Consider the following 23,347-nt stretch of genomic DNA (forward strand, 5'->3'; position numbering starts at 1 on the left):
GTTCGACTCAAAAGCTATATCGGCCCCTGGCGAGGGAATACCGAACAGTTCCCTGGTCGACAGTTACATACTCTGCTCGGGTGTGCGCTACACGGCTTCGGCGTCTATTCTAGAACCTTGTGTGGGACAACTTCTTCCAGGACATACTCCTGTACAGCAACCTGACATAGGACGACTCCCTATGGGCTAATCTCATAAACGACTTCCTTCAGACTCTCCTCCTATGGGGTCATCTCCCATGGGATAATCTCCTGTAAGACATGCTCCTAACCTCTATAGGACAACTTCTTAAATTACTAAATGACAGCCATCTATGAGATACCCTCCGTCAAGATAAACTCCTCTCAATTAGATGTAGCCATGCTGTCATGAAGTCACCAAAAAAAAAAAGAAGGTTTGATTGTCGGAGTGTTAATTGAGAGCCGCACAGGGCTCCGACTCTCCGAGGGGTGACAGGGGTGCCCAGGCGTAGCCTCCGCAACCAACCTCGAGAGGAAGGGCCCCACCACGCACCCCGTTGCTCGGCAACTGACCCAAATATCAATACAAGCTTACAGGTCCAGCCACCAAGAAATCTAACTCCTGCCCGCTTCTACAACCTGGACAGCCTGATCCTGCCATCCGACACCCCAATCCATCCACCCCAACCCACTTCACACCTAATTGCTACAAACACACACACAGTCGAGACCCGTCCCCGTTCTCCATCCCAACCTAGAACTCCAAATCGTCAGCGAATTGCAGAATCGACCTCTCCTCCCTCGCAAGATGGCTGCAACCAGAGCACTGGAGACCGGCCTCCAGCGGATGTCCATTGCAGATGAGAACAACCCTGGCGAGGCCGGCCGCATCTACCAAAAGTCAAAGGTGAGCATCACTTCTCCTTTTTCCCCGTGGGATCCTCGTTTTGATGAACCTGAATGCTTAGACTGTCGCCAATTCTTCCGTACAGCTCTCCCAGTCCATCAGCAGACCAGGCCTGTTCAAGGTTGCTCTCCAGTCCCAGAACACGAACACGGTCACAACAGTGACTCTGCCTTCCCAGCAGGCTGTGCAAAAGAAGGGCTCAGCATCGTCAACCGTCTCAACATTACCTCCCTCGCCCACAAAGAAAAGTGCCCAGTCCACCACCGTCACCCTGCCCTCTCAAACAGCCCAGCGGAAAGCCCAGGCGGCCAGCAGCAACCCCCCCTCGCCGACCAAGAAGCAAAAGTCGAGCTCCGCCAGCTCGATCGCCTCCCGGAGGTCAGACGAGGCCGAGTCGGAGCAGCAGCAGCAGCAGTCCCAGCAGCTGACCCTGCTGGACGAGCCGCGGATATTCCACCTCGGCATGTTCGAGATCGGCAAGCCGCTGGGCAAGGGCAAGTTCGGGCGGGTGTACCTGGTCAAGGAGCGCAGCAGCGGCTTCATCTGCGCCCTCAAGGTCATGTACAAGTCGGAGCTGCAGCAGGGGTCGGGCGTCGAGAAGCAGGTGCGCCGCGAGATCGAGATCCAGAGCAACCTGCGGCACCCCAACATCCTGCGCCTGTACGGGCACTTCCACGACCCCAAGCGCATCTTCCTCATCCTCGAGTATGCCGGCCAGGGCGAGCTGTACAAGCTCCTGCGCAAGGCGAACCGGTTCCCCGAGTGGAAGGCGGCCCAGTACGTCGCCCAGATGGCCTCGGCGCTGAGGTACCTGCACCGCAAGCACGTCATCCACAGGGATATCAAGCCTGAGAACATCCTGGTTGGTATCCATGACGAGATCAAGATCTCGGACTTCGGCTGGAGTGTTCACGCCCCTAACCACAGGCGGGCTACCCTCTGCGGTACCCTGGATTACCTCCCTCCCGAGATGATCAAGTCCGGAAGCAAGGATAACTGGTACGACGAGAAGGTTGACCTGTGGAGTCTGGGTGTTTTGACCTACGAGTTCTTGGTTGGCGAGGCGCCCTTTGAGGACACCCCCGTCATGACCCAGCGACGTATTGCCCGGGCGGACATGACCATCCCATCCTTCGTCAGCCCTGAGGCTAGGGACCTCATTAAAAAGGCACGTCGACTCCACACCCACCATCTTTCCCAAGATCATAATCTAAGGACTCGGCTAACAATCAACCGCAGTTGCTGGTGCTGGACCCGGAGAAGAGATTGCCGCTCGAGGATGTCCACACACACCCTTGGATCCTTAAGCACTGCGTCAAGGGAGAGCGGGCCACTAACCGGGAGAGTAAATGACCAAAAGCTGTATCGTGATGCGTAGTGACATGCTTGTTTACATTTGTATGGCGTTAAGGTACTCATGGGAGGGTATGGTGCCGGCACAAGGCGTAGGACACGGCAGGGTCTAGGCGTTTTCTGATCTGCATTTAAGCGTTTTCCTGTTAATCTTGCCTCATTGCAGTATCGTGAGCCCTTTCACAACGGGGTGTCCACAGCATACATAGGCAGGCGGCTCACAATGTCATCGTCTGTCTATACAAATACAATTTTGTTAAGCGTTAAGTGGTATCATGGTATATTCATCCCAGCCCGTTTTATATGTCCTTGGCATGCCTCTCTTCTTCATCTGTACACCTCGTCGAAGGGCCGAGTGTCTGAGAAGCACGAGTCCCAGACCTCGTTGACGACCTTGACGGCCTGAACGTCGTTCTTGACCCACGGCCGCGCCATCATGGACTGTACCGCCCGCCGCCGCACGCAGTTCTGGAACTGCTCCGTGAGGGTGTAGTTGCCGCGCGTGAGGACTTCTCGCGTCCACCTGCACTCGCCGCTCAACATCGAGGCTCGGATCTGTACGTGAAGGGGGGATTTCCAAGGTCAGCCGCCAGTTGGTAAACAAACAAATGAATATATAAATATCAACGTACCTCGGTGCACGCCGCCTGCCGCAGGTCCCTCTCCCCGCGGAAGTCAACCTCGAACCTGAGCTGGTCGTAGGCGTGGACCATCTCGTGGGCGAGGGTGTCCTCGAGGTGGCCCCTGTTGCGCACCTCGTTGGCGCAGACCAGGATGCCGTGGCGCGGCTCGAAGCCGCCGCTCTGGCGCTCGACCTGGCCGCCCGGGGTCAGGCGGGCGGGGCAGCGGCGGCACACGACGCTGGCCGGGGTCATGCCCCGGCCGTGGTTGAGCTCGGCGATCTTGTCGTTGAGGAAGCGCACGGTGGGCGAGTAGGCGAAGAGCCAGTCGCGGTACTCCTCGCAGCGGGCGACGTCGCGGGCCTCGTTGGCGCGGTAGCGGTCCTCGCGGTAGTGGAAGATGCCCTCGTTTGTCACGCCGCCCGTGAGGATCTTGAAGTAGTTCACCCACCACTGCGTCTTGGGGTCGAAGCCGGTGCGGGCCGGGTCGTTCTCGAGGTAGAGGTTTGGGGTGGTGGGTTTTGGGTGGTCTGGTTGTTGCGCTGTTGCTGTTGCTGCTGCTGCTGCTGCTGCTGCTGCTGCTGCTGCTGCTGCTTGCGTGGAGGTGCTGGTTGTGGTGGTGGGTGTTGTTGTCGTGGACGAGGATGGTGAAGGAGGAGCAGAGGTTGCTATCTTTTGGTCTGAGCCCGACGTGCTCGGGGCTGTTGGTGTTGTGCTCCACCAGGCCATCTTGGTGGTCTGGCTGTCTAGGTCGAGGTCGAGGTCGAGGGTGAGGGCGGATTCGAGCACTCGAGGTGACAAGCTTGGAAGCTAGCCAGGCCAAGCTACAGCTGCAGCAGCTCGATGTTGTGTGCCCGAATTGGTCGTTGTCCGTTGGGAATGGTGTTACGGTTACGGTTACGGTTACGGTCAAGAGGGTGTGCTCGAGAATTCTCGACTCGGCTCGGGTAGTTTCAATCCTGTCGTGCGTGCACAATCATGTTGTACGGAGGACCTCACTCGCCCACCAACCCCCAAGAAATTTAGTAGACTAGACCTACAGACGCGGCAGGAACGGAACGGACTGACAGGGGAGCAGCAGGGATCCGCCGCCGCGACTTCTCCGCGTTTAAAACGGCCGGCGCTGAAGGGCTGGCAGGGCTGGGCGGTCCAAAAGGGACCGAACGGCCAACGCTTTTGCACCTGCCCCACCGGGTCCCGCGCCCTCGAATCCTTGGCGGTAGTCATCGAAACCTGTAAGTCCCTTTCTGCGAAACCGCTTACGGGCTGCTCACTTGCGCACCGCGGTCGCGGGATCCAGGCTATAACTCGGCAAAGCACTCAGCACTCAGCACTTAATTCGCTCTCCCACTCCGGGCCCTCCAGGGATACTTGCAGAATCACACCATGGATCCTGGCGACGAGTCGCAATGTGAGTTGTGTTGTAGCACGCAAAATAGATGAAAAAGGGGACCGGTTCCCCCTCCCCCACGCCGTCTGTTTTTTGGTTTTTCCATGGAGCTTCACTCGTTATTTCTTGCTCATTCCTTGGGCTGCTTGGCTGATTATATGTGGCAGACATGAAGGGTCCAAAGTCTCTCGGGATAGTCATCAAACTTGGTGAGTAGACTGCCGCTCTCTCGGCCTCAAGATCTCAACTTGACCCTGGTCTTGGGTCTTGTACAACATTAAACGACAAGGCTGGCTCACACGCACACTTGTACAGGGACTAGCTCTATTATAGATGAGAAGACCCACCAGCCTCTCCTCTCAAACCTGTCCCTCATAGTCGAGACTGCCCACAAGCTCCGGACAGATGGCCACCGGGTCGTCATTGTCTCGTCCGGCGCCATCGGCGTCGGCTTGAGACGCATGGAGAGGGACAAGAGGCCAAAACATCTTGCCCAGCTCCAGGCCCTGGCTGCTATCGGCCAGTGCCGCCTGATGAGCATATGGGACGACCTGTTCAGCCACCTCAAGCAGCCAGTCGCCCAGATCCTCCTCACCCGGAACGATATAGCAGATGTGAGCCGAGCCAGTTCTTTGCTGGTGCCGATCCTCCCGGATGACTGACCGCCCCCCCTCCTAGCGATCGAGGTATCTGAACGCGCAAAACACCTTCAACGAGCTGCTGGACCTGGGCGTCATCCCCATCGTGAATGAGAACGACACCCTCGCCGTCTCGGAGATCAAGTTTGGAGACAACGACACCCTGTCTGCCATCACAGCAGCCATGGTCCACGCCGACCTCCTCTTCCTCATGACCGATGTGGACTGTCTGTACGACAAGAACCCCCGCACAAACCCAGACGCCCAGCCCATCGAGGTGGTAGAGGACATCGCCTCCATCCACGCCGACACCTCCTCAGCCGGCTCATCCCTCGGCACCGGAGGCATGTCCACCAAGCTCGTCGCCGCCCGCCTGGCCACCGCCGCCGGCGTCACCACCGTCATCACCCGCGCCTCCAACCCGGGAAACATCAGCAAGATCGCCCAGCACATCCAGGCCATCAAGTCGCCAGGCAGCGGGTCGAACCACTCCCATCACACCAACGGCAACGGGGCTGACGACCACCACGCCGACGACCCCCTGGCCCAGTCCAGGCACTCGGTCCAGAGCATCGAGCTCAACTGGCCCGACGTGCCCCTGCACACGCGCTTCCTCCCCTCCCCCTCGCCCTACCGGGACCGCTCCTTCTGGCTGCTCCACGGGCTCAAGCCCCACGGCGACGTCTACATCGACGCCGGCTGCTACCGCGCCCTGCTGGACAAGGCGGGCCTGCTCCCCGCGGGCATCGTCGACGTCGACGGCCACTTTGGGCAGCACGAGTCGGTGCGGCTGCTGGTCGTCGAGCGCGACGACGCCGGTGCCGAGGCGGGCGGTAAGCCCTGGCGCGGCGAGCCGCTCGACGTCGGCCGCGCCCTCGTCAACTACTCGTCCACCCAGGTCGCCCTCATCAAGGGCCACCAGAGCAAGGAGATCGAGGGCCTGCTGGGCTATGCCGACAGCGGCTACGTCGCCGAGCGGGAGCACATCACCTTCTTTATGAGCAGCAGGCCGCAGACGCCGATACCCACCACGTAGGGTGTGTGGTGGTGGCTTGACGTGGACGCGTAGTGAGCTGGGGTGAGGCCCCAAGTTGCTAGGATTCAAAAAAAAGGGATTAGAGGCTTTTTGATATAGAAGCTCGGTTAAGAGTGATATACGTTTGCATCCCAGGCGAACCAACGCCTGGCTCACTTGTCACCCCCATAGCATACATTTCAACAATACCATGCATAGGAATGCTTTGCTTTAGATGGTGGTATCTAGAAAGGTAGGCTCACTCGGTAGATGCCCTCGGCGGTGACATCTCCGATCCAAATTGAATTTTTGAACTCCAAAACGCCTCTCCATCATGCTTGCTTGTTCGTGGACGGACTCCACACCCACCCATATGTGTGCTCTTCTCGCAGCACGTCACGTCCAGCCTGCCAACACTTCCTTCCTCCATCTTAGCTTCATAAGCCCCGGCATTCGAGCTGCCCCATCAGTAGGGCAAGGTGATACACGGGGAGCCCGGGATACACGCTCCAGGCAAAGGCCAGTACCCACCCTCCTCTTCAACCCGTCGCGAACAGATTGTCCTCATCCCGCAGGTACTCCCCACAGTCGGCCTGGCGGAAACAGGTGATGCCCGTTGGGTCGAGCCGCCTCGCCTCGGCCGTGGAGCGGGCGGTGACGCCGAACCCGAGCGGGGTGTCGTTCATGGAGTAGACGATGACGCCCTGGTGCTCGGGGCAGTCCTCGGACCAGCGGCCGACGTGGGCCTTGACGATGTTGCCGCCGTAGAGGAAGGGCATCTCGCCGTTGGGCTTGACCCAGACCTTGTAGCGCGCGTGCTCGGCCAGGATGGGCAGCGCCGTGATGTGCAGCCTGAACTTGCCCGACTTGGTGAACTTGCCGAGGCAGATGCCGAGGGAGACGAGCTTCTCGCGTTCTGCGGTGGCGGGGAGGGGTGTGGTCAGCTAGCTGGTTGGGTCTGGACTTTCTTTTGTTCTTTTCCCTGGGTTTCTTGTTCTTATCTCTCCCATCTCCGTCCGTACGGCCCTATGTTTCTCTCTTGGGGGGCGATGGATGGATGTGGTTTCATGTAAAAGGACAAGGTGTGCGGCTTACCAAGTGACACGGCCAGGTTGGCTATGGACAGACGAACATAGTAGACGCGGTCCTTTTGTATCCTGAAGACATAGCGGTCGGCGTTGGGCGAGTCGTCCAGCGGCGCGATGAGGTTCTTGAGAGAGTTGCCCGTGTAGTGCGCCAGCTTCTGGAAGAGCGTCTGCGTCTCTTGTTCTGTGAGGGGCCGCATCTTGACTGTTCTGACCGTGACGCAGCGAACGAGGACTGTTCGGTTGGCGGTGGTACACTCACTGCTGGGTTTTGGGGGGAGGGAAATGCGGCCGGCCAACAGAAAAAAGTTACAGCCTCGCCGATAAGATAAGGCGGTCCCACCTCTTAGCACGACGCCTTGTGGGAATACAGCCTATCCTATCCTGTCCCGCTCACTCTACATTTCCAAGTCGAGATCTTGCTCGATTTCTTGTCACCAAGCCAAGCAAGTGCCTTGGCAAATAAGGGGAATTCGCAGCTTATGGCATATATAAAACTTTTGAAGGGGCTGCGAGGAACCGCACCACTGCTACTCTTTTACAATTACAGATATGGACTTGGTCGGGGATGCACCATCGCTTCATTCTCTAGACCGCGACTGCTAACCTAAAAGACAAACCCTCCGCAATAGACAGCGATTGAATCCTGTATAACTCCTGGGGCACGTTACTTCATGAACTGGCCTACTGGCCAGCCTGGTCCCGAAGGTGCCTTGGAACCCATTTCCCGGGCGCACGCGAGGCCGTCAGCGTCTCGGTGGGGGCAGCGTCCCTTCCATTCTCGCCCCTGCCAGAGCCCTGGCGAGCCGCTGGAGGTGCGCTTCGCTCCGAGTCGCCAGCCGCATCACCACCTGCCTCACGCTTAGCAGCTTCACGGTCACGCCAGCTGCTGGCAGGCTTGCCGCCGCGACCAGCCAAGTTGAGACGCGGGGGTCCCGAAGGCCGCTCGCCCGAGTCGGTACGCTCGACCGGCGGCGCTCTCTCGGTCCTCTCGGCCCTCTCGAACCTCTCAGTCCTCTCGGGGCGCTCAGCTCGCTCGGGGCGCTCAGCCCTCTCAAATGGTGGGGGAGTGGCGCGCGCGGGAGGTGCATCCGTAGAAGTGGTCTCGCCGGCTGCCTCCTTCGCAGCCTGGCGCTCACGCCAGCTGGGCTTGCCACCAGCGAGGGCCAGACGTGGTGGGCCAGACGGCCGATCGGCAGAGTCGGAGCGCTCCAGCGGTGCTCCGGCGCGGATGGGAATGGGAATGGCGCGAGCCTGCTCCTTCTCCTTTTGCCTGCGTGCCAGAGCCTCCTCCTCGCGGCGGGCCTGCAGTGCCGCCTTCTCCAGGGCCTCCTGGCGCTCCGAGTCGCGCTGCGCCTTGATTCTTGCCATCTCCTCGCGGCGCTGGGCCTCGCGCTGCTCGCGCTCCTCCTTCTCGCGGGCGGCCTTCTCCTCGGCTTCCCGCAGGGCACGCTCCTTCTCCTCGCGCTCCCTCTTCTCGCGGATCTTCCTGTCCCGGAACTCCTTCTTGCGCGCGGCGATCGCCTTCTCCATCTCCCGGTCCGCGTCACGCCGCTTCTTGTCAAACTCGTCGCGGCGACGCTCATACAGGTTCTCCTTGAACCTCTCGTAGAAGGGAACAAGACGCTCCACGCGGTGCTTCAGCTCCACAGCTTCTTCGTGCTGGCGCCTCTTCTCGATCAGAGTCTCCTGCTTGGTCTTCTCATAGGCGGCGAGATCTTGAGCGCGCTGCCTCTCGTAGTCCTCGCCCAGCTTCTTGGCCTCCTCCTTACGGAAAGCACGCTCAAGGTGATCGATACGCTTGCCAGTGATGCGCAGCTTCTCGTTGACGTCGTTCTTCTCACGCTCAAGCTGGGCCAGCTTGATGGCGCGGAGACGGCTGCTGTCCAGGTTGGCCAGGTCATCAGGATCAATGCCGAGTTGCTTAGTTCCAATCTTGAGCTCCTTGATGGTGTTCTCGATCTCGATCTTGTGGATCTCCTCGCGCTCCTTCTGCAACCTCCTCTGCTCACGCTCCTTGAGCTCCTGCTGCAACCGTTGGGCCTCGGCCTCTTGCAGCTGCTGCTCACGGAGGCGCTTGGCATTGGCGGTCTCCCGCTCGATACGCGCGCGAATCTCAGAGGCCTGTTCCTTGCGCTTCTGGATGACCTCCTTGCGAGCCAGGATCTCCCGGTGCTCCTCCTCAGCACCTGCCTTGGCCCGAGCGAGGGCCGCCTGGCGGGCCTTGATACGGTCCTCATTGAAAGTAGGGTCGATGAAGTAGCAGGTGGTGTGCAGGGTCTTGAACAGCCGAGTCAGCTGAGTACGCACAATCTCAGCCGGGGTGCTCTGCAGTCTCTGAACAGATCCCAGGCCGGCGTCGGCCTCGGCAGAGCCACCAGCAGAACCGGCACTGGCAGCCTTGGCTGACGAGAAGATGTCCTTGTCGAAGCTCAACACGCCAGTGGCATGGTCCATGCGGATGGCAAGGTCGCCCTTCTTGTTGCCGTTCATGATGAACTTCTCGATGGTAGCACGGGTGACCTGGAAGGGCTCAGGGAACTTGGCAAGCCCCTCCACGTAGGCCAGGTCGACAGTCTCGTACACCTGAGACAGCTGCTGGAACAGGCGCGTCAGGATGACCTGCTGCAGAGGCAGGACGTACTTCTGCATGTCAGGGTCTGCGCCGATCTGGGCCAGAATCGGCGAGATCTTCTCACAGATGGAGAGAGGGTGGAAGTCAACCTCGAGGATGTTGTAGAGGTCTCGGATCTCGGGGCGGACACGGCGGATGAGCTGCTTGGCACGGATGTCCTGGAAGAGGACAGCACGGGTGGGCGCCGAGTTCATGCCCAGCAGGTGAGTCAGACGAGAGTTCTTGTTCTTCCTGGCCTCATCAAAGTCGACCATGGCACCGCGGGATCGCGTAGTGCTGATGACGGGAATGGACAGAGCCGACAGCAGGACGAAGGAGGCAGCCTTCTGGAGGTCGGCCTCGGTAGCCGCGGGGTTGTCAGACTTCTTGCTCTGGCCGGTCGCGACCTGGGTGGCGGACTGGCGGAGGAGCTGGTAGTAGCGGGACCAGGCAGCGGCGTGGAACAGGTAGTTCTCGCCAACGAGGAAGATGCGGGTGAGCTTCTCGTAGTAGTTGGCCATCATGATGTTCTTTGGTGGGCGCTTGCTGAGGTTGAGGAGGGTGTGGATGTCCTCGACGCTGCGGAAGGCCTCCTGCCACAGCTCGAGCTCGACGGCCACGTTCAGCTGTTGAAAGCGGGTCTCCAGGTGACGCTGCAGTGTATCAGGGTCGTTCAGGTTGATAGCATGCATCTGCTGAGAGTACTTGGCAGCCGTCTGGACGTGGTTTCGGAGCAGCTCACACAGGCGGCGGAACTCGGTCTTTCGGGTGTACTTGAGACAGAAGTCGAAGGCCTGCATGGCAGTGCTCTGGTAGAGGATCTCGAGGCGGGCATTGTTTCGGAGGATGTCGAGGACTGTCCGGTAAGCCTCCCAGAGGAACTTGAGCCATGGAGTGACGATGGCACGGTCGGTGCGGTCCTTGGACTGCTCGCCGGAGACGGTGGCGAGCAGGATGGACTCTGGGGTCTCGGTGGCCTCGAGGTCGTCGACGCCGGCCTCGCCGGTGGTGGCGTCGATGGTTGACTGAACCTCGTCGGCCTTGGCCTGGGCGGCGGTGACCTTGTCGGCAGCGAGCTCGAGGAACTTCTTGAGGACCAGCTCGATGGTGCCGATGTTGCTGTTCTGGGCGATGTTCTTGTATTGGTACATGGCATCCTTTGTCAGCTTGCCCTTCTTCTGCTCGACCGACAGCTCGACGAGGAGGAGCATGACGGGCTCCAGCGACGCGATGGGGACATTTCGAGATCGCTTTGAGGTGATGTGCTCGTGCAGCAGGGTCAGGGCGGCTGGAGCCTGGCCGACGCCGATGAGCTCGTGGGCGCGCTTGAGAACATTCTCAGGTTTTTGATGCGGCGGGGGCGGCATGCTGGGCAGGTTGTGTCTGGTCTCCTCTCAGTGGTGGGTAGGCGGTGTTGTAGAGGAGGGGGAGGAGATTCCCAGGGCGCGAGAGTCAACAGAATTCGCCGCAAGACCGAAAGTCGATGGACTTTGGCTCTGTTGAGTCTCGTTGGAAAGTCTGCCTGTCTGACGGACGGACTGGCAGTCAGGTCGAGGCTGTGACGAGACAGCAGAACAGGCCGGGCCGACTCAAAACTCTGCCTGCTGCAAAAATTCTTGGGAGGGACAGGCAGTGGGTTTGCCCGACAGACTGTGAAATGTGTGAAGGGCGCTAGTCCAAAACGGGCAGGCTCAAGTCACGTGCATCACATGTTCGCGTTCAGATACGCAGCGGCCAGCGAGGAGACATGGTTGTCCAGAGAATCAGATCATGAGTCACAGAATGACTGATTTGTGAGGTTTACGAGTTGACCCAACGACGGCAAGTAGCATTTTTGGTAGGAAAGAAACCGCTCGGTTGGTGATGCTGCTGGTCAAAGGACGGACGCGGCAACCGCAGGCAGCCACTAACAGTAGTTTGAGCGGCAGCGGCATGGGTATGGAGGGCCAGAGGGCATGGATGGGGCGTCAGAGTACCCCGCCATTCGCGGTAGGTTACTATCTCTGTACGAAGGAATCGTTGATATGGACATGCCGGGTAAATGCAATACTGTGGAATATGCTTTCTCCTGAGACCTGACAAAAACCCCTTGTTGGACGTGCTCCCGCGTCGCGCTCGGATGCTGCAAGGATTTCCTCCGACGGAGCGAACAGTCGAGGCTGAGAGTTTGATAAGCTTCAACGCGGGTCAGAGGTCAGAGACAGGGCACAAGGCACGAAGTACCAGACACCAGACACCTCTCGCTTTGGAGTATATATAGTATGCGAGTAAGGACAAGCAGTGCACACTGTACATGACAGATGCGAGCGCAATGCTGTAATGCAGTACACAGCAGTAGTCGAAACAGCTCGCCAAGACCTTGCTCGACTTGTGTTTCCCGTCTGAGCTGCACGCTAATAAACCTCAGTCGGGTGTATACGCCATGCATAGCGCGTGCTGGTAGGAAGGGATGGAATACTGTATAGTATATGTACAGTATATACACTACTATAGTGCTCTGGCTCCCCGGCTCCCCCCGCCGATCCATCAGATTGAAAAAATTGTGTGCGAGCTGTGTGCGTGGTGTGTGACTGCCGTTCAGTCTTCGCACAATCTCTCATTAAACGGTGAGACAAATGGGCAAAGTCAAAGTCTCATTTCCGTGATGGGGTGGGAAAGGTGGGGAGAAGGCCGAAGAGGGCAATGGGCATTTGGGCACGAGGCCCAGGCGACCAGGAGGGCTGGGCTGGGCTGGGCTGGCTGGCTGGCAGGCTGGGTTGGCCCACTGGCGGCGGAAGGGCCCTTGGGTCCGTCCTACCGTTGGAGCCATGTCCAGCTGCAATCTCATAGACCTGTTTCCGAGCCAATCGCCACCCTGCAATCTGGGGCTTGGTTCGCGTCTTCTCCTTTTGCCTGCTGCCCATCTCCCAAAGCGAGATCCCGGCCGCCCTGTTTTCTTTTCCAACAGGTATTCTTTAATTCCTTTTCCCCCCATCCCGTGCATCGTCCAGCAGTGTCAGTCCCCTCTTTCTTGCGTGTCTGTTGCGTGCGTGCGTGCGTGTGTGTGTGGTCGTGGTCAGCTCAAGCTCTCATAAGCCCACCCGCTGCCAAGGGAGAAGAGAAACCAGTGCGACCTGCCAGCCTGCTTGATTGCAGCTTCAGCCCCCCGCCCCAGTCCTGGGAGAGACAGCAGCAGCTTTGACCCCTGACCACCCGCCATCCCGGCCAGGCCAACCCTGATTGCAGTGTTGCAGTGCAGCGCAAGAGAGCAGCATCTCACCTCACCTACAGAGGTGGATAGTGCATGTGTGCAGGCCTTCACCGCACCCAGAGAAGCCAAACCCCTAGGCCTCTTCAGGTACCACCAGTCCACGACGAGGTAGGCAACTGTTTCCCCCGTACCCGTACCCGAGCCCACCCCCACCCGCCTCTCCTCTCCTTGACGGTACTTGTGTCTGCCCCGTCCACCCGCCATCGTCTGTCCCTGCGGCTGGGCCCACCTTGCCTGCTTACCTGATCGGCCACAGCAGCACCCGGCCTATCTCCCCAGGGCCGGCTTCTCCTCTTCCCAACCCGCTACCCGTTACTGCTCACTGTACTCACTGCACTGCACAGCTTCGTCCAGAGCGTGTTGTCGTCGTCCTCCAATTCCTCATTCCCTCCTTTGCACATTCCAATCCAGTCCAATCCAGCCCGCCATCCTCTCCTTTGATCGCCCACCAATACCTGCCCGCACTTCTTGCCGAGCCTCAACCGTAAGTCAGTCCCTTTTTTCCTCCCCTTGTGCAGCCCTGGGGCTCCAACATCCGACCGGTTGCCAATCGTCCTACCGTCCTACCGTCCTACCGCTTGTCAAACCTCACCGTCGCAGAGACTGGTGATCCGCCAGCCCAGTCCAGCCCTGCCCTGCCGACCCTCCGAACGAGAGACAACACCAAACCCATCCCCTCCCGTCGCCCGTTCTTCGTCAAACCAACCCCAGCCTCAATCGCCAATCTCGCCAGATCATTACTAACCATCGCCATGTTCGAACAACAGGATCAAGACAGGGATAAGGATCGACTCCGCCATCACATACCTCAGTCGCCAGCCCGACCGGATCTCGCAGTTGGGGGCCCCGACTCCGCATATTCATCATCTCCCCGACGATCTTCTCGCAACCGGGCCAATTCGGCATCGAATTCCTCTCACACAACCAACATGCCTCAGTACACTTCTCGTGATGTCGGCGACCCGACCCAGATCAAGAAGAACAAGCAGAGCATGGCAGACCTGAAGCTGCGTCGCCTTACCGAGCTCAACAACCGCCTCCGTGAGGACCTCGAACGAGAACGCATCCCCGTCAGCCAGGCAAGCAAAAGGTAAGACCCGCCCGACCGAGGCAACGTCACGCAGCACCACACACGCTGACACGAGGCCTCCTCTTACAGCATCATTGCCTACTGCAACAGCACCAGAGACTATATGGTCGTCACTGTATGGGGTGTGGTGCCAAAGGGCGAGGACCCCTATGCACCACAACAAAGCGGAGGTTGCTGCTTGGTCATGTAATATCTGCGACGACAAATCAACGATGGATGCGATGTTTCTAAGGGATCTCGATACGATGGAAAAGCCCAAGCGATGAGCGGCGATCTTTCGAGACACACGAACGGCGAAGGCGATGGCGATGGCGACGCCCCGGGGAGGAAACCTTGCGTTTTGCCTTGTGCTTTATTTTGTTTGCTCGGCCGGCGTTGACACTCGGAAAAACGGTACCCCTACGAGACCCTCGTTGGCCGTCAGGGCTATGGGACAGAGAAAAGGCAAAGGAGCGAGCACGGATCCAACGACGAAAGGGGAGAACAGACTCGACAGTCCCCCCCTCCACCCTGGGGGCAACAGAAGGGCCCGACCCGATATACCCGCCCACGACACCCCCGACCTCTTCGCCGCCGTACTCGCCCTGGCCCGTGGAATCCGAGGGAGGAGAGCCTCTCACCTGGGGCGGTTACGATAATGGTCTTGTTTTATATTTCTTCATACAGACCTCTTGCTTATGGGCTTTGTGGATACCGGCAAGAGGGATATAATTCTGCATGCTATTAATACTGCACCACACTATCTTTTTTTCACTTGTACCTCGTCAGTCTAGGCCTCTCCACAACGTGAATACCACCTCTGTCACGACGAACATACCAGGGCGGGCTCCTGCTCAAAGCGCGACACGCGGGTGCGGCGCAAGCATTTTGACCGTGACATCTTTTTGCAAGAAACAACGCATGCTGCTAACGTACTATCTATCTATTGTGCACGGTAAGTGCTCATCAAGCTTTCGAGTCAGGTTTCTAATTTGATTACCCATCAAGACGTAATGCCACAGATAGGCGTTTCTTCAAGACTGCTTAGGAACCTAGGAATTTATTTGCCTTGGACCAAACAGCCGGGTCCACGCGTTTTTGTTCCCCCACACGCTCGCCCTCCAGTCTCCAGCCACGCCGACGAGCCCCGCAACGACACAAGGCCAGTGGATCCGGTGTTCCCCTCGCGCATGTGCTTGGGTGCGGCCCGAAGGACAGACAACCTTGAGAGCCCTCCCGAGACAACTCTTGCACACGCACACACGCACACGCACACGCACGGGCACGGGCCCAGGGGAGAGGGAGGAGAGGAGAAAAGGGAACGGCTTCCGGTCGCCGGGGAGAAGCTCTGCTCTGCTCTCCTCGTTTCCCTGTGCGACGTCTTGGCTGCGGCTGCCCGCTCGCCCGGCCTCCTTTCTTCCCGGCCCTTCTACCTCTCTTGTCTTCTTCTTTTCGGAGCTTGGTGGGACACCCGGCGGGGAAGTCGTGGAGTTGTGACACTGACTGACTGATTGACTGACTGATCGGGCTTCTCCATTTCCACGTCAACGGCAGGCAACTGTTGCACTTTAAATCAGGATGGACCCTTGGCCTGCTTGCTGCTAACCCGGCGTGAATCAATTACATGCCTCCTCCCCACTCACATGTGTGGGATATTGGTATCCTCTGTTGGGCTACCACTGGCGCGGGCTCTCCCCCTCGGCAGCTGCTCGGTTCTCTTTCATTTCCCCACGCTTGGGGGGGTTCGCTAGTCGTCCGTTTTCGTGAACATGTCTCACGCAACAGCACGTGGATGGGGGCATCTAGTATCATTCCGGTGTGCAGGGGCCCTGGGGCCCTGGGCCTTGGTGTGTTCACCCATCATTCCCACCCGCGCACCTTCCCAGTTCTCCAAAGCAGTTGCGAGCTGTCCCTGGGAGCAACGTCAAGCACAGTAGCAAGAGCATCATGTGGCTTGCCTTCCCGTGTGATCCCGCAACAGGTTATCTTATGGGAAGCCGGTCCTATAGGAGCTTATCTTGGGTGAAGGAACGAGTGACTCGAAGGCAGGAAGGCAGGGGCAGGGTCGATGGTATTGTCCCTTTGTCAGTGGCCTACTGTGACTAACAGAGTTGGAATACTCACTGCACGCCAACCAATCCAACATCGCCGACCTCGCGCGCACGACCTCGAGCCCCATAGCTCAAGCTGGCCGCATTAAGGAGCGATCGACCCATCGTCTCTCTCCTTCTTAAGGTAGAAAAAGCCTCCCTCCTGGTCGCGGAACGGTTGGCGGTTGCCGAGGCGTTCAAGACACCCACATTCCAACGCCTCAAGCCTCCATTTGTTCCTGATCGACGCGTCTGCCCCCTGTCGCTCACGATACATAACTCTCGTTTGCGGCCAAGTCTTTCCCTGGGCACCCAGGCAGACATCCAATCTCCCCTTCGCCCCACCCTCTCAGGAAGCACCATGCCACGGCTCGCCACCATCCTCGGGGCCGTCCTCCTGGCCCTCGTCGGCATCGCGGCCGGCCACCCGGTGCGCCCCTCGGTCACCGCACGCGCTCACTCGAGCCCCGTCCATCGCAGCGTCGGTCTTGGTAGGGACACCGTCCGCGAGGACGACAGGCTGGAACGGCGCGACTGTAAGCAGCTCCTCCCCCACCCCCTTTTGTCCCTTTTCCCCAGCACACTCCACTCATTCTCTCCCGCCGCGCCCCCCATCTCCTCAAATGTTAATTTTACCGCCGGAAAAAGTGTGAGGATGAGAGAGAGGCTCACGCCACCTGGGGGTTTCGCAGTCACATGGGCAAACTCCGAGACGCCCCAGAACCTTTGCGGCGACAGCACCTTCGCCACGAGCGAGGAGGACCAGGGCCCCTTGGTGAGCCACTGCAAGACGTTCCTCGACTACGTCAAGGACAGGGACGGGTTCTGGCTCGTGACGAGGTTCAGCTCGCCGGACTCGTGGGAGGAGTTTGCGCGCGTCGAGTCTTGTGTCGTTGCTGTGCGGCATACCGATCGGGTTACTGGGACGATACCGTAAGTAGTGTCTTGCTAGCCCTCCCCCCCCCTTCCTTTCTTTTTACTGCTTTGGCCTGTTTGGTTCACTGCATGGTTTCTTCTTGGTTTGCTGACGAGGTGACTGCACACACAGTATCGGCAACCAGGACGTCAGCGACATTATCAAGTCAGTCATATCACAGTTTGGCGAGGGCGTTGAGAGGTTGCCATCTGTACGGGGCAGGATGGGCTGTGATCGAGATCCCTCCTTTGCGGGCGTGGAGTGGAAGGTCTACAAGGCATAAGGACTGGTGGTTGGAAGAACTCGGCGTCCATCACAGAACAATCATCTGGGGTCACTGAAACTGTCGATATTGATTGAGAAGAATGGCAACGGGTCATGGAGGGGAGAGGCCAGTTTTGCTGCACATGTTGATACCCCCTTTGTCTCGGTCAAAGGCTAGACGATTTTCTGGAGTTGGGGAAGGCTTAACTTGATACTTGGTCTTTCTGCTTGCTCATAAATCCAAATTAATCACTCATTCGCCTACTAAAGTAATCATTTGCGTGGTCTCTGGAAGGAAACGTCCATAAATGGCGAGCAACCTACCGGCCTAGGTAATGTCATAATTCACGAAAAATACGGAAGAATTTTTTTTTAACAACAAACTAAAAACTGAAAAGTTCAACTGAAAAAAAAGCCGGGGGGGCCTATGTGAGACATTTCTGGTTATGATATATCAAATGTCGGTTCGGACGGAGTAATGCAGCACGAACCAACGGAGCGGTGCATCTCCCTCCTGTCTCGGATCTCATGACTTCTTGCACTAGTTTTAATAGTTACCTACTAAAGAGACAAACGTTGAACCCAGGGTCGAAGTTAAATTAAAACCAGCTGGTGCGCGGTCCCGAAGTGGACGAAAAAACGGTACCGGGCTCCGGTGCGCTGGGACGGCCAGGGGTTTCCCACCCTCTCACCTCCCACCTCCCCACACCCAACGGCGCTCTCGGAGAAGGGCCCCGGTGACGACAGGCCGGCTGCAACCACACCATTGACCTCATCGCCGAGGACGGGGTAGCATTTTCTTTCCGGGGTAGACAGCCGTTGTCTCTCTAACATAGACCCGTGAACGCCAGTGAAAAGAGTGTCTTTCGATCACAGCACCTATCATACGATCGAAGACTTGCTCGACAACACACTCACAAACTTACTTATTCGGCCATGGCGGACGGCGTCGATACTGGGGCACCTTTCCCACTGCCTCGTGTGACCATCAAGTTCTGCACCCAGTGAGTTGGACACGCCAGCGGGAACAGAAAGAACCTGGTTCTCAAAGCTCATTCATCATGGAAGAGAATGTCACCAAGACTAACCAGTCACCAGGTGCAAGTGGATGCTAAGAGCAGCATATGTACGCCCAGAACTCACACTCCTCTCTCAATTTTCCGAACCACTCACACAGCCATGAACACACACACACAACCCTCAACCCATCATGAATCCGACGACCTTGATATACTGACCAAGCCCCTTACAGTACGCCCAAGAGCTCCTCTCAACATTCTCCACCTCGCTGGGCGAGGTCGCACTCCAGCCATCCACAGGCGGGACCTTCGTGGTCGAGATCCTGTACTCCTCCCCCCCGCCGTCCTCCACCTCAACCCCACAACAACCGGGTGACGGGGGAGGGGCCATCGCCTCCCCGGCCCGAAAGGTCCTCTGGGACCGCAAGACAGACGGCGGCTTCCCCGAGACCAAGGAGCTGAAGCGCCGCGTGAGGGACGTCATCGAGCCGGGCCGCGACCTCGGGCACGTCGACAGGGACCACGCGAGGCCGGGTCCCACTACTTCTGGTGCTGCTACTGCTACTACTACTACCGCCACTGCGACTGCCACCACCAGTGATTCAACAAAGGTGGCAGCCGCCGCGGCGGCGGACGCCCGGCAACCCCACAAGGCCAAGCCGTCCAGGGCCGAGCTCGAGGCCGCGGGGCCCGCGGGCGCGGGCTACCCGGGGGCGAGCGAGGCCGCCGCGGAGGCGACTGCCGCAGCTGCCTCGTGCGAGAGCAAGAAGGAGTGCGAGGACTGCGACTAAGCCGGTGGTGGGTGGGGGCGCCCTGGGTTGCAAGTGGGTGACGACGACGACGACGACGACGAGGAGACGTTCAGGCGGCGATCTATCTGGGTGGTTCTTCACCAGTACCTACCTAACCTAACTGGTCAAATATGCATTCGGCCGGGCATGGGAGTCTTCACCAGGGGGCACGGTTTTCCGCAATGCCTACTTGCTTCTTGTGGCTGGCATAGTCGCCGCGCGGCTTCGGGGTCTTTCTTCGTCAACACAAGGCTCTGGCTGGCTGGCTGGCTGGCTGGCTGGCTCGGTACACACGCCGGTTTACTACTTCATCCTATTGGACTCGATCATGTGGGACATGTGTGGAATAGTCATTGTATCGTATATCGTCACGACTGTCCGGACGAGGAAGTGGGATACTCTGTTTGGTCGAGGGCTTTTCCATCTCCAGCCTGGCAACCGCGGTGGCCTGGCCCAAACAACCACCCCCATGAAGGCCAGGCGCTGACGGTCTCTAAGATTTCGAAAGAGGGCTGCAAGGCGGAAACGCCTGACACGGGACTCCGTCACGAACAATCACAAACAGACGCGGCCAGGTCAAATCAGCAAGAAACCGCAAACTCGACAAGTAACAATACTTAAACATGGCGATTAAGGAAATCCCTCTTCCTCCCCCCTTTTTCTCCTCGTTTAGTGATCCGACCTGACCCGACCGGCCCGGCACAACCGAACCATCCGCTGTCAACCGCCCACGTATCAAAACGGGCCCCCTTCATTATAAGGACACACAGTATCCCCCTTACTACCGATCTCGGTTTCAAAGAGTTTTTGTAGGAGCATCGCTCCACAGCCATCCATCCGTATTCCCACGACGTCGACCAGGGAAAAAGAACGGCCTTGCCACCCCGCTTCGGCTGCAACTAGACGAGGACGGATCCAGGTGATCGGGGACGTCCTGTACCAAAATTGCAGAAGGCAGGCGTCAATTAGTTGTCGGCATGATAGTCAGGAGCTGTAAGGACTTTGGTGCACTTGATGATAGACTGTGGCCGCCGTTCATCTTTAGAATGAGGTGAAGCGAAAGACTATCATTAATACATATTCGACAATGTCGGGGCCCTTCAAAGACTGCAACCGTGGGAGCCGGTTGAGCAGGCGGAAGTCCCTCCTGGGCTAATCGAGCGGGTCAGGCCATGGCGCTTTGTCGACGCGGAGGTCGGTATGTACTTCGAGGCGAGGGTTCGGTACGAGGAGAACCTGGGGTAGAGGGCCTTGTTCTGGCACGGGGTTTCCAGCAAAGTTCCGCCTGTGATGGGGGTCAAGATAAAAGTGTCGTCGGGCACTTCAAGGATGAAGCAATCATCGTCGTCCGAACCTAAAAATACCAGGTGTTGGTGCGTGAATTCAAACTAGGTTTTGGACGGTTTCCTGGGAGCAGTGATGGATCTACTGCCTCCGAGGCCGGGGACGTACTTTTGTTTCTTTTCAGCGGGTTTGAGAATCTGCATGGGGATTTGAAATTAGCAACATGTCTAGGAAACGCCTATCATGGTTGTCTGGGCCTGGTACGAACCTGGAACGAGCAGAGCAAACTCTCGTCGACACTCATCATGGCACCCGCATTGTCAAACTCCCCACAGTAGTTCGGTGCGCTAAACAAGGTGACGAGCTGGCGTTTGGAGAAGAACTCGTATCCGTCCTCGACCACTTGATGGGCACGGCAGATGAGATCCATGTCATGTTTTTGCAGGAAGCGGGAAACGACGTCAGGACCGAAGGTGAAGCTGACGCCTCGGTCGTTTTCGCTCCAGCCAGTGATATCCTTGTCGGGGTCGGACCACAGGAGATCACAGAGCAGGCCGCAGTCAGGGATCTGCAATATGCCGTCAGTACCAATGTCAACACGTCCCAGGAGGTGTGTGCGTCAGAAAGGCGCAGCTATGAAAGGCAGGCTGCCCTCGAAGGGGTGGCTTACGTCAGTTGGTCGCATGACACGGCGGATCTGCTCCATTGAGTTCAAATCGGGGCTGAGACCGCCGTGCATGGTGAAGATCTTCTCGTCGATGATGGCTGCGATAGGCAGGCAGTTGAAGCAGTCCGTAAATGTCTTCCACAACTTGATGTTGTACCGGCGCTTGCACTCATCGTAGAAACCATAGATGCGGTTAATGGAGGCGCACTCGTGGTTGCCACGCAGGATGAAGAAGTTCTCGGGATACTTGATCTTGTATGCCAGGAGAAGGCAGATGGTCTCTAGAGATTGCTTGCCACGGTCGACGTAGTCACCAAGGAACAGGTAGTTTGCCTCTGGGGGGAAACCGCCGTATTCGAACAGACGCAGGAGGTCATAGTATTGACCGTGGATGTCGCCGCAGATCTGTTGGGGTTGAAGGAGTGGGGTCAGCACAGCGCCGAGACTCTGAGCTGGCCTGCCGCGACCAGAAAAGTGCACGGGGGGTTGCTTACCTTGATAGGAGCCTCGAGCTCGAGCAGGATGGGCTGGGAGATGAAGATCTCGCGGGCCTTGGTGCAAAGGTATCGAATCTCGGCCTCGAGCAGCTGGACCTGCTTGCCCGGACGGCTGCCGCGGACCTCCAGGAGCCGGTCGATTATAGAGTCCAAATCAACATCATGTTGATCTGCCATGGTGGTGTCGGAGGGCCGCCAGGAGCTGGCGGGAGGGGGCAGAGGAGGGAGGAGGAGCGGACGCGCCGGAGGGGATGGTGTGCGCTGCGGCCGGACGTGGTTTCACGCAGTCAGGCAGTCCAGTGGTTTGATGCACTTCTCGTGTCTAGATGAAAAATACAGATTTAGCATTTGCCATGCAGCCCATGTGCATGGGGTGGTGGGTGGACAAGCAGGCCGAGGATTTGGATCCATAATGCAGCGGCAGGGGGAGGCGAGGAAGGCAATGGAATCGACAGTCGGGAGGAGGGCGAGGCAACAAGGCTGGAGGGAGGGGACAGACAAGCCGGGCGGCGTAGGCGGGACGCATCAAAGTACGTACTGTTTGGAAGTGATCTCAGCTGTGGTAGGCTTTCAAAAATGAAAGCGTCTGCGGCGGGCGTGTTGTGTCGCAGACGGTGATGAGGGCCAGATGAAGTTGGTCTGAGGGGGAGTCGACTGGTTACGAGGCTTTGTGTGGTGCCAGAAGCCTTGGGGTGTCGCGTCAAGACAGCGACAGCGACAGCTTCAGCTTCAGCTTCAGCGGCAGAAGCAGCGGGGGGAGGCAGGAGTGGATCGCCTTGCCGCAGGGGCGGTTCGCTGCAGGGTGAATCGCGTGGAAGTTTTACCTCTCGCTGTGGTTCTCTGGAGATGAACCGTCGTCGCCTCGGGGAGGGGTTGATCGCCTGTTTGCCGTGTGCAGTTCGAGGGCGGGAAGCACGGGGTTGAGGGAGGAGACCACGACAGTGGATTTTTTTTCGCCTTTGGGTCGCCGGGGACGGGGAATGGGGGAGATGGGGCTAGGAAGCCTGGTCGCCAGAGGTTTGTCGCCTTGTTGTATGGGTGGAAAAAACTGGGGATGCAGTTTCTCGGTCGCAGTGGTCAAGAGCAGCGTCAAAGAATATGCCTCGATCGGGTCTTGATGTCGCCGTAAGGATGGATTGATTGACAGTTTGACTCTTCAGGTCGCTCTTGGTTTTGGGGGGAGGGAAGGAAGAGATGTCGGTCAACAAAACTTCCCAGGTCCCCAGGTCGGATTGGAAATGGCAGTTCGGGCCCGTCAGGCCAAAACGGGGGGAGGGAGGGGGGGCTTGCAAATTCTCAAAGGGCTGTGCCCGTTGCTGGCTGCCACCCAGTCTACCAGTACCACAACCGCAACAACAGTACGCTGGTGTTTCGGAGGCGACGGGGGGGCGGGGTTACGACGCTCAGGGCGTGGGTGTTGTGCGCTAGGCTGGCAGGCAGGCAGGCTGGTTGGCAGAACGGCAGAACGGCAGAACGGCAGAACGGCGACCAAGAATGGCAGCAGAGTCAGTGAGTGCCTCGTGGTAGCTGGGCAGCAGTGACAGGGCACCCGTGGGCTGGTTGCCTAGGGGCCTGGGCGGCTTGGGCAGGTGCACTGGGCCTGGGGGCGGCCCAGCAGGAGCTCGGTGTCTAAACAGTGGTATTCCAGTTGCAGACTACCCCCTCTTTTAGCGCGAATACGGCGTAGTGCCCAATCACAGCCCTCCGCTTGCACCGCCCGACCAGGACCCACCCCTTCCTCTCCCTGCTCTCCCAGGGCCCGAATAAGGTTCAGTCTCTCACTCGACTCCCGACACTTTTGATGGTCGTCTAGTCGTCTAGTCGTCGTGTCGCCCACGGCCGGCCCCAACAACGGGAGATTGTGCGTCTTCTCGCCTGCCCTGCTTACACCTGGATCCCTAGTTTACATCCGAGCCAG

At 58.4% G+C, this 23,347-nt stretch overlaps 9 protein-coding genes across 9 annotated transcripts; 5 read left to right on the top strand and 4 right to left on the bottom strand.

Annotated features, from left to right (window-relative positions):
* Positions 1–768: 768 nt before the first annotated feature.
* KVR01_004620 (uncharacterized protein) lies at positions 769–2,220 on the top strand (the record flags this gene model as incomplete). Its single annotated transcript, XM_044783377.1, has 3 exons — positions 769–867; positions 929–2,035; positions 2,107–2,220. The coding sequence occupies 3 exons, from the start codon at positions 769–771 to the stop codon at positions 2,218–2,220; spliced, it is 1,320 nt and encodes a 439-aa protein (XP_044646784.1).
* A 327-nt stretch (positions 2,221–2,547) lies between these two features.
* KVR01_004389 (uncharacterized protein) lies at positions 2,548–3,569 on the bottom strand (the record flags this gene model as incomplete). The annotated part of the gene is made up of 2 exons (XM_044793177.1): positions 2,548–2,775; positions 2,853–3,569. 2 exons carry the CDS (start codon positions 3,567–3,569, stop codon positions 2,548–2,550), a joined length of 945 nt encoding a protein of 314 aa, XP_044646553.1.
* A 657-nt stretch (positions 3,570–4,226) lies between these two features.
* On the top strand, positions 4,227–5,904 carry KVR01_004016 (uncharacterized protein; the record flags this gene model as incomplete). The annotated part of the gene is made up of 4 exons (XM_044785649.1): positions 4,227–4,251; positions 4,398–4,439; positions 4,546–4,844; positions 4,909–5,904. The coding sequence occupies 4 exons, from the start codon at positions 4,227–4,229 to the stop codon at positions 5,902–5,904; spliced, it is 1,362 nt and encodes a 453-aa protein (XP_044646180.1).
* Positions 5,905–6,422: 518 nt separating this feature from the next.
* Positions 6,423–7,168, bottom strand: KVR01_004204 (ribosome biosynthesis protein NIP7; the record flags this gene model as incomplete). Its single annotated transcript, XM_044794491.1, has 2 exons — positions 6,423–6,799; positions 6,979–7,168. The coding sequence occupies 2 exons, from the start codon at positions 7,166–7,168 to the stop codon at positions 6,423–6,425; spliced, it is 567 nt and encodes a 188-aa protein (XP_044646368.1).
* A 263-nt stretch (positions 7,169–7,431) lies between these two features.
* Positions 7,432–11,181, bottom strand: KVR01_004446 (uncharacterized protein). The gene has a single exon (XM_044782466.1). It carries the CDS (start codon positions 10,947–10,949, stop codon positions 7,653–7,655), a length of 3,297 nt encoding a protein of 1,098 aa, XP_044646610.1. The 5' UTR covers positions 10,950–11,181; the 3' UTR covers positions 7,432–7,652.
* A 1,045-nt stretch (positions 11,182–12,226) lies between these two features.
* KVR01_004037 (uncharacterized protein) lies at positions 12,227–14,112 on the top strand (the record flags this gene model as incomplete). The annotated part of the gene is made up of 6 exons (XM_044784954.1): positions 12,227–12,240; positions 12,530–12,607; positions 12,791–12,940; positions 13,244–13,316; positions 13,600–13,922; positions 13,992–14,112. The coding sequence occupies 6 exons, from the start codon at positions 12,227–12,229 to the stop codon at positions 14,110–14,112; spliced, it is 759 nt and encodes a 252-aa protein (XP_044646201.1).
* Positions 14,113–16,352: 2,240 nt separating this feature from the next.
* KVR01_004331 (uncharacterized protein) lies at positions 16,353–17,190 on the top strand (the record flags this gene model as incomplete). The annotated part of the gene is made up of 3 exons (XM_044793989.1): positions 16,353–16,527; positions 16,684–16,924; positions 17,040–17,190. The coding sequence occupies 3 exons, from the start codon at positions 16,353–16,355 to the stop codon at positions 17,188–17,190; spliced, it is 567 nt and encodes a 188-aa protein (XP_044646495.1).
* Positions 17,191–17,712: 522 nt separating this feature from the next.
* Positions 17,713–19,259, top strand: KVR01_004760 (uncharacterized protein). Its single transcript, XM_044793935.1, has 3 exons — positions 17,713–18,175; positions 18,270–18,297; positions 18,424–19,259. The coding sequence occupies exons 1-3, from the start codon at positions 18,108–18,110 to the stop codon at positions 18,979–18,981; spliced, it is 654 nt and encodes a 217-aa protein (XP_044646924.1). The 5' UTR covers positions 17,713–18,107; the 3' UTR covers positions 18,982–19,259.
* On the bottom strand, positions 18,535–22,699 carry KVR01_004075 (type 1 serine/threonine-protein phosphatase catalytic subunit GLC7). The gene is made up of 6 exons (XM_044793644.1): positions 21,968–22,699; positions 21,427–21,751; positions 20,936–21,337; positions 20,534–20,833; positions 20,434–20,462; positions 18,535–20,335 (listed from the first exon to the last, which is right to left on the bottom strand). The coding sequence occupies exons 2-6, from the start codon at positions 21,604–21,606 to the stop codon at positions 20,320–20,322; spliced, it is 927 nt and encodes a 308-aa protein (XP_044646239.1). The 5' UTR covers positions 21,607–21,751; positions 21,968–22,699; the 3' UTR covers positions 18,535–20,319.
* Between the last annotated feature and the right edge of the window lie 648 nt (positions 22,700–23,347).

This window comes from Diaporthe batatas, assembly GCF_019321695.1.
Source record: "Diaporthe batatas strain CRI 302-4 chromosome Unknown Contig00004, whole genome shotgun sequence".
Taxonomy (NCBI): Eukaryota; Fungi; Ascomycota; class Sordariomycetes; order Diaporthales; family Diaporthaceae; genus Diaporthe; species Diaporthe batatas.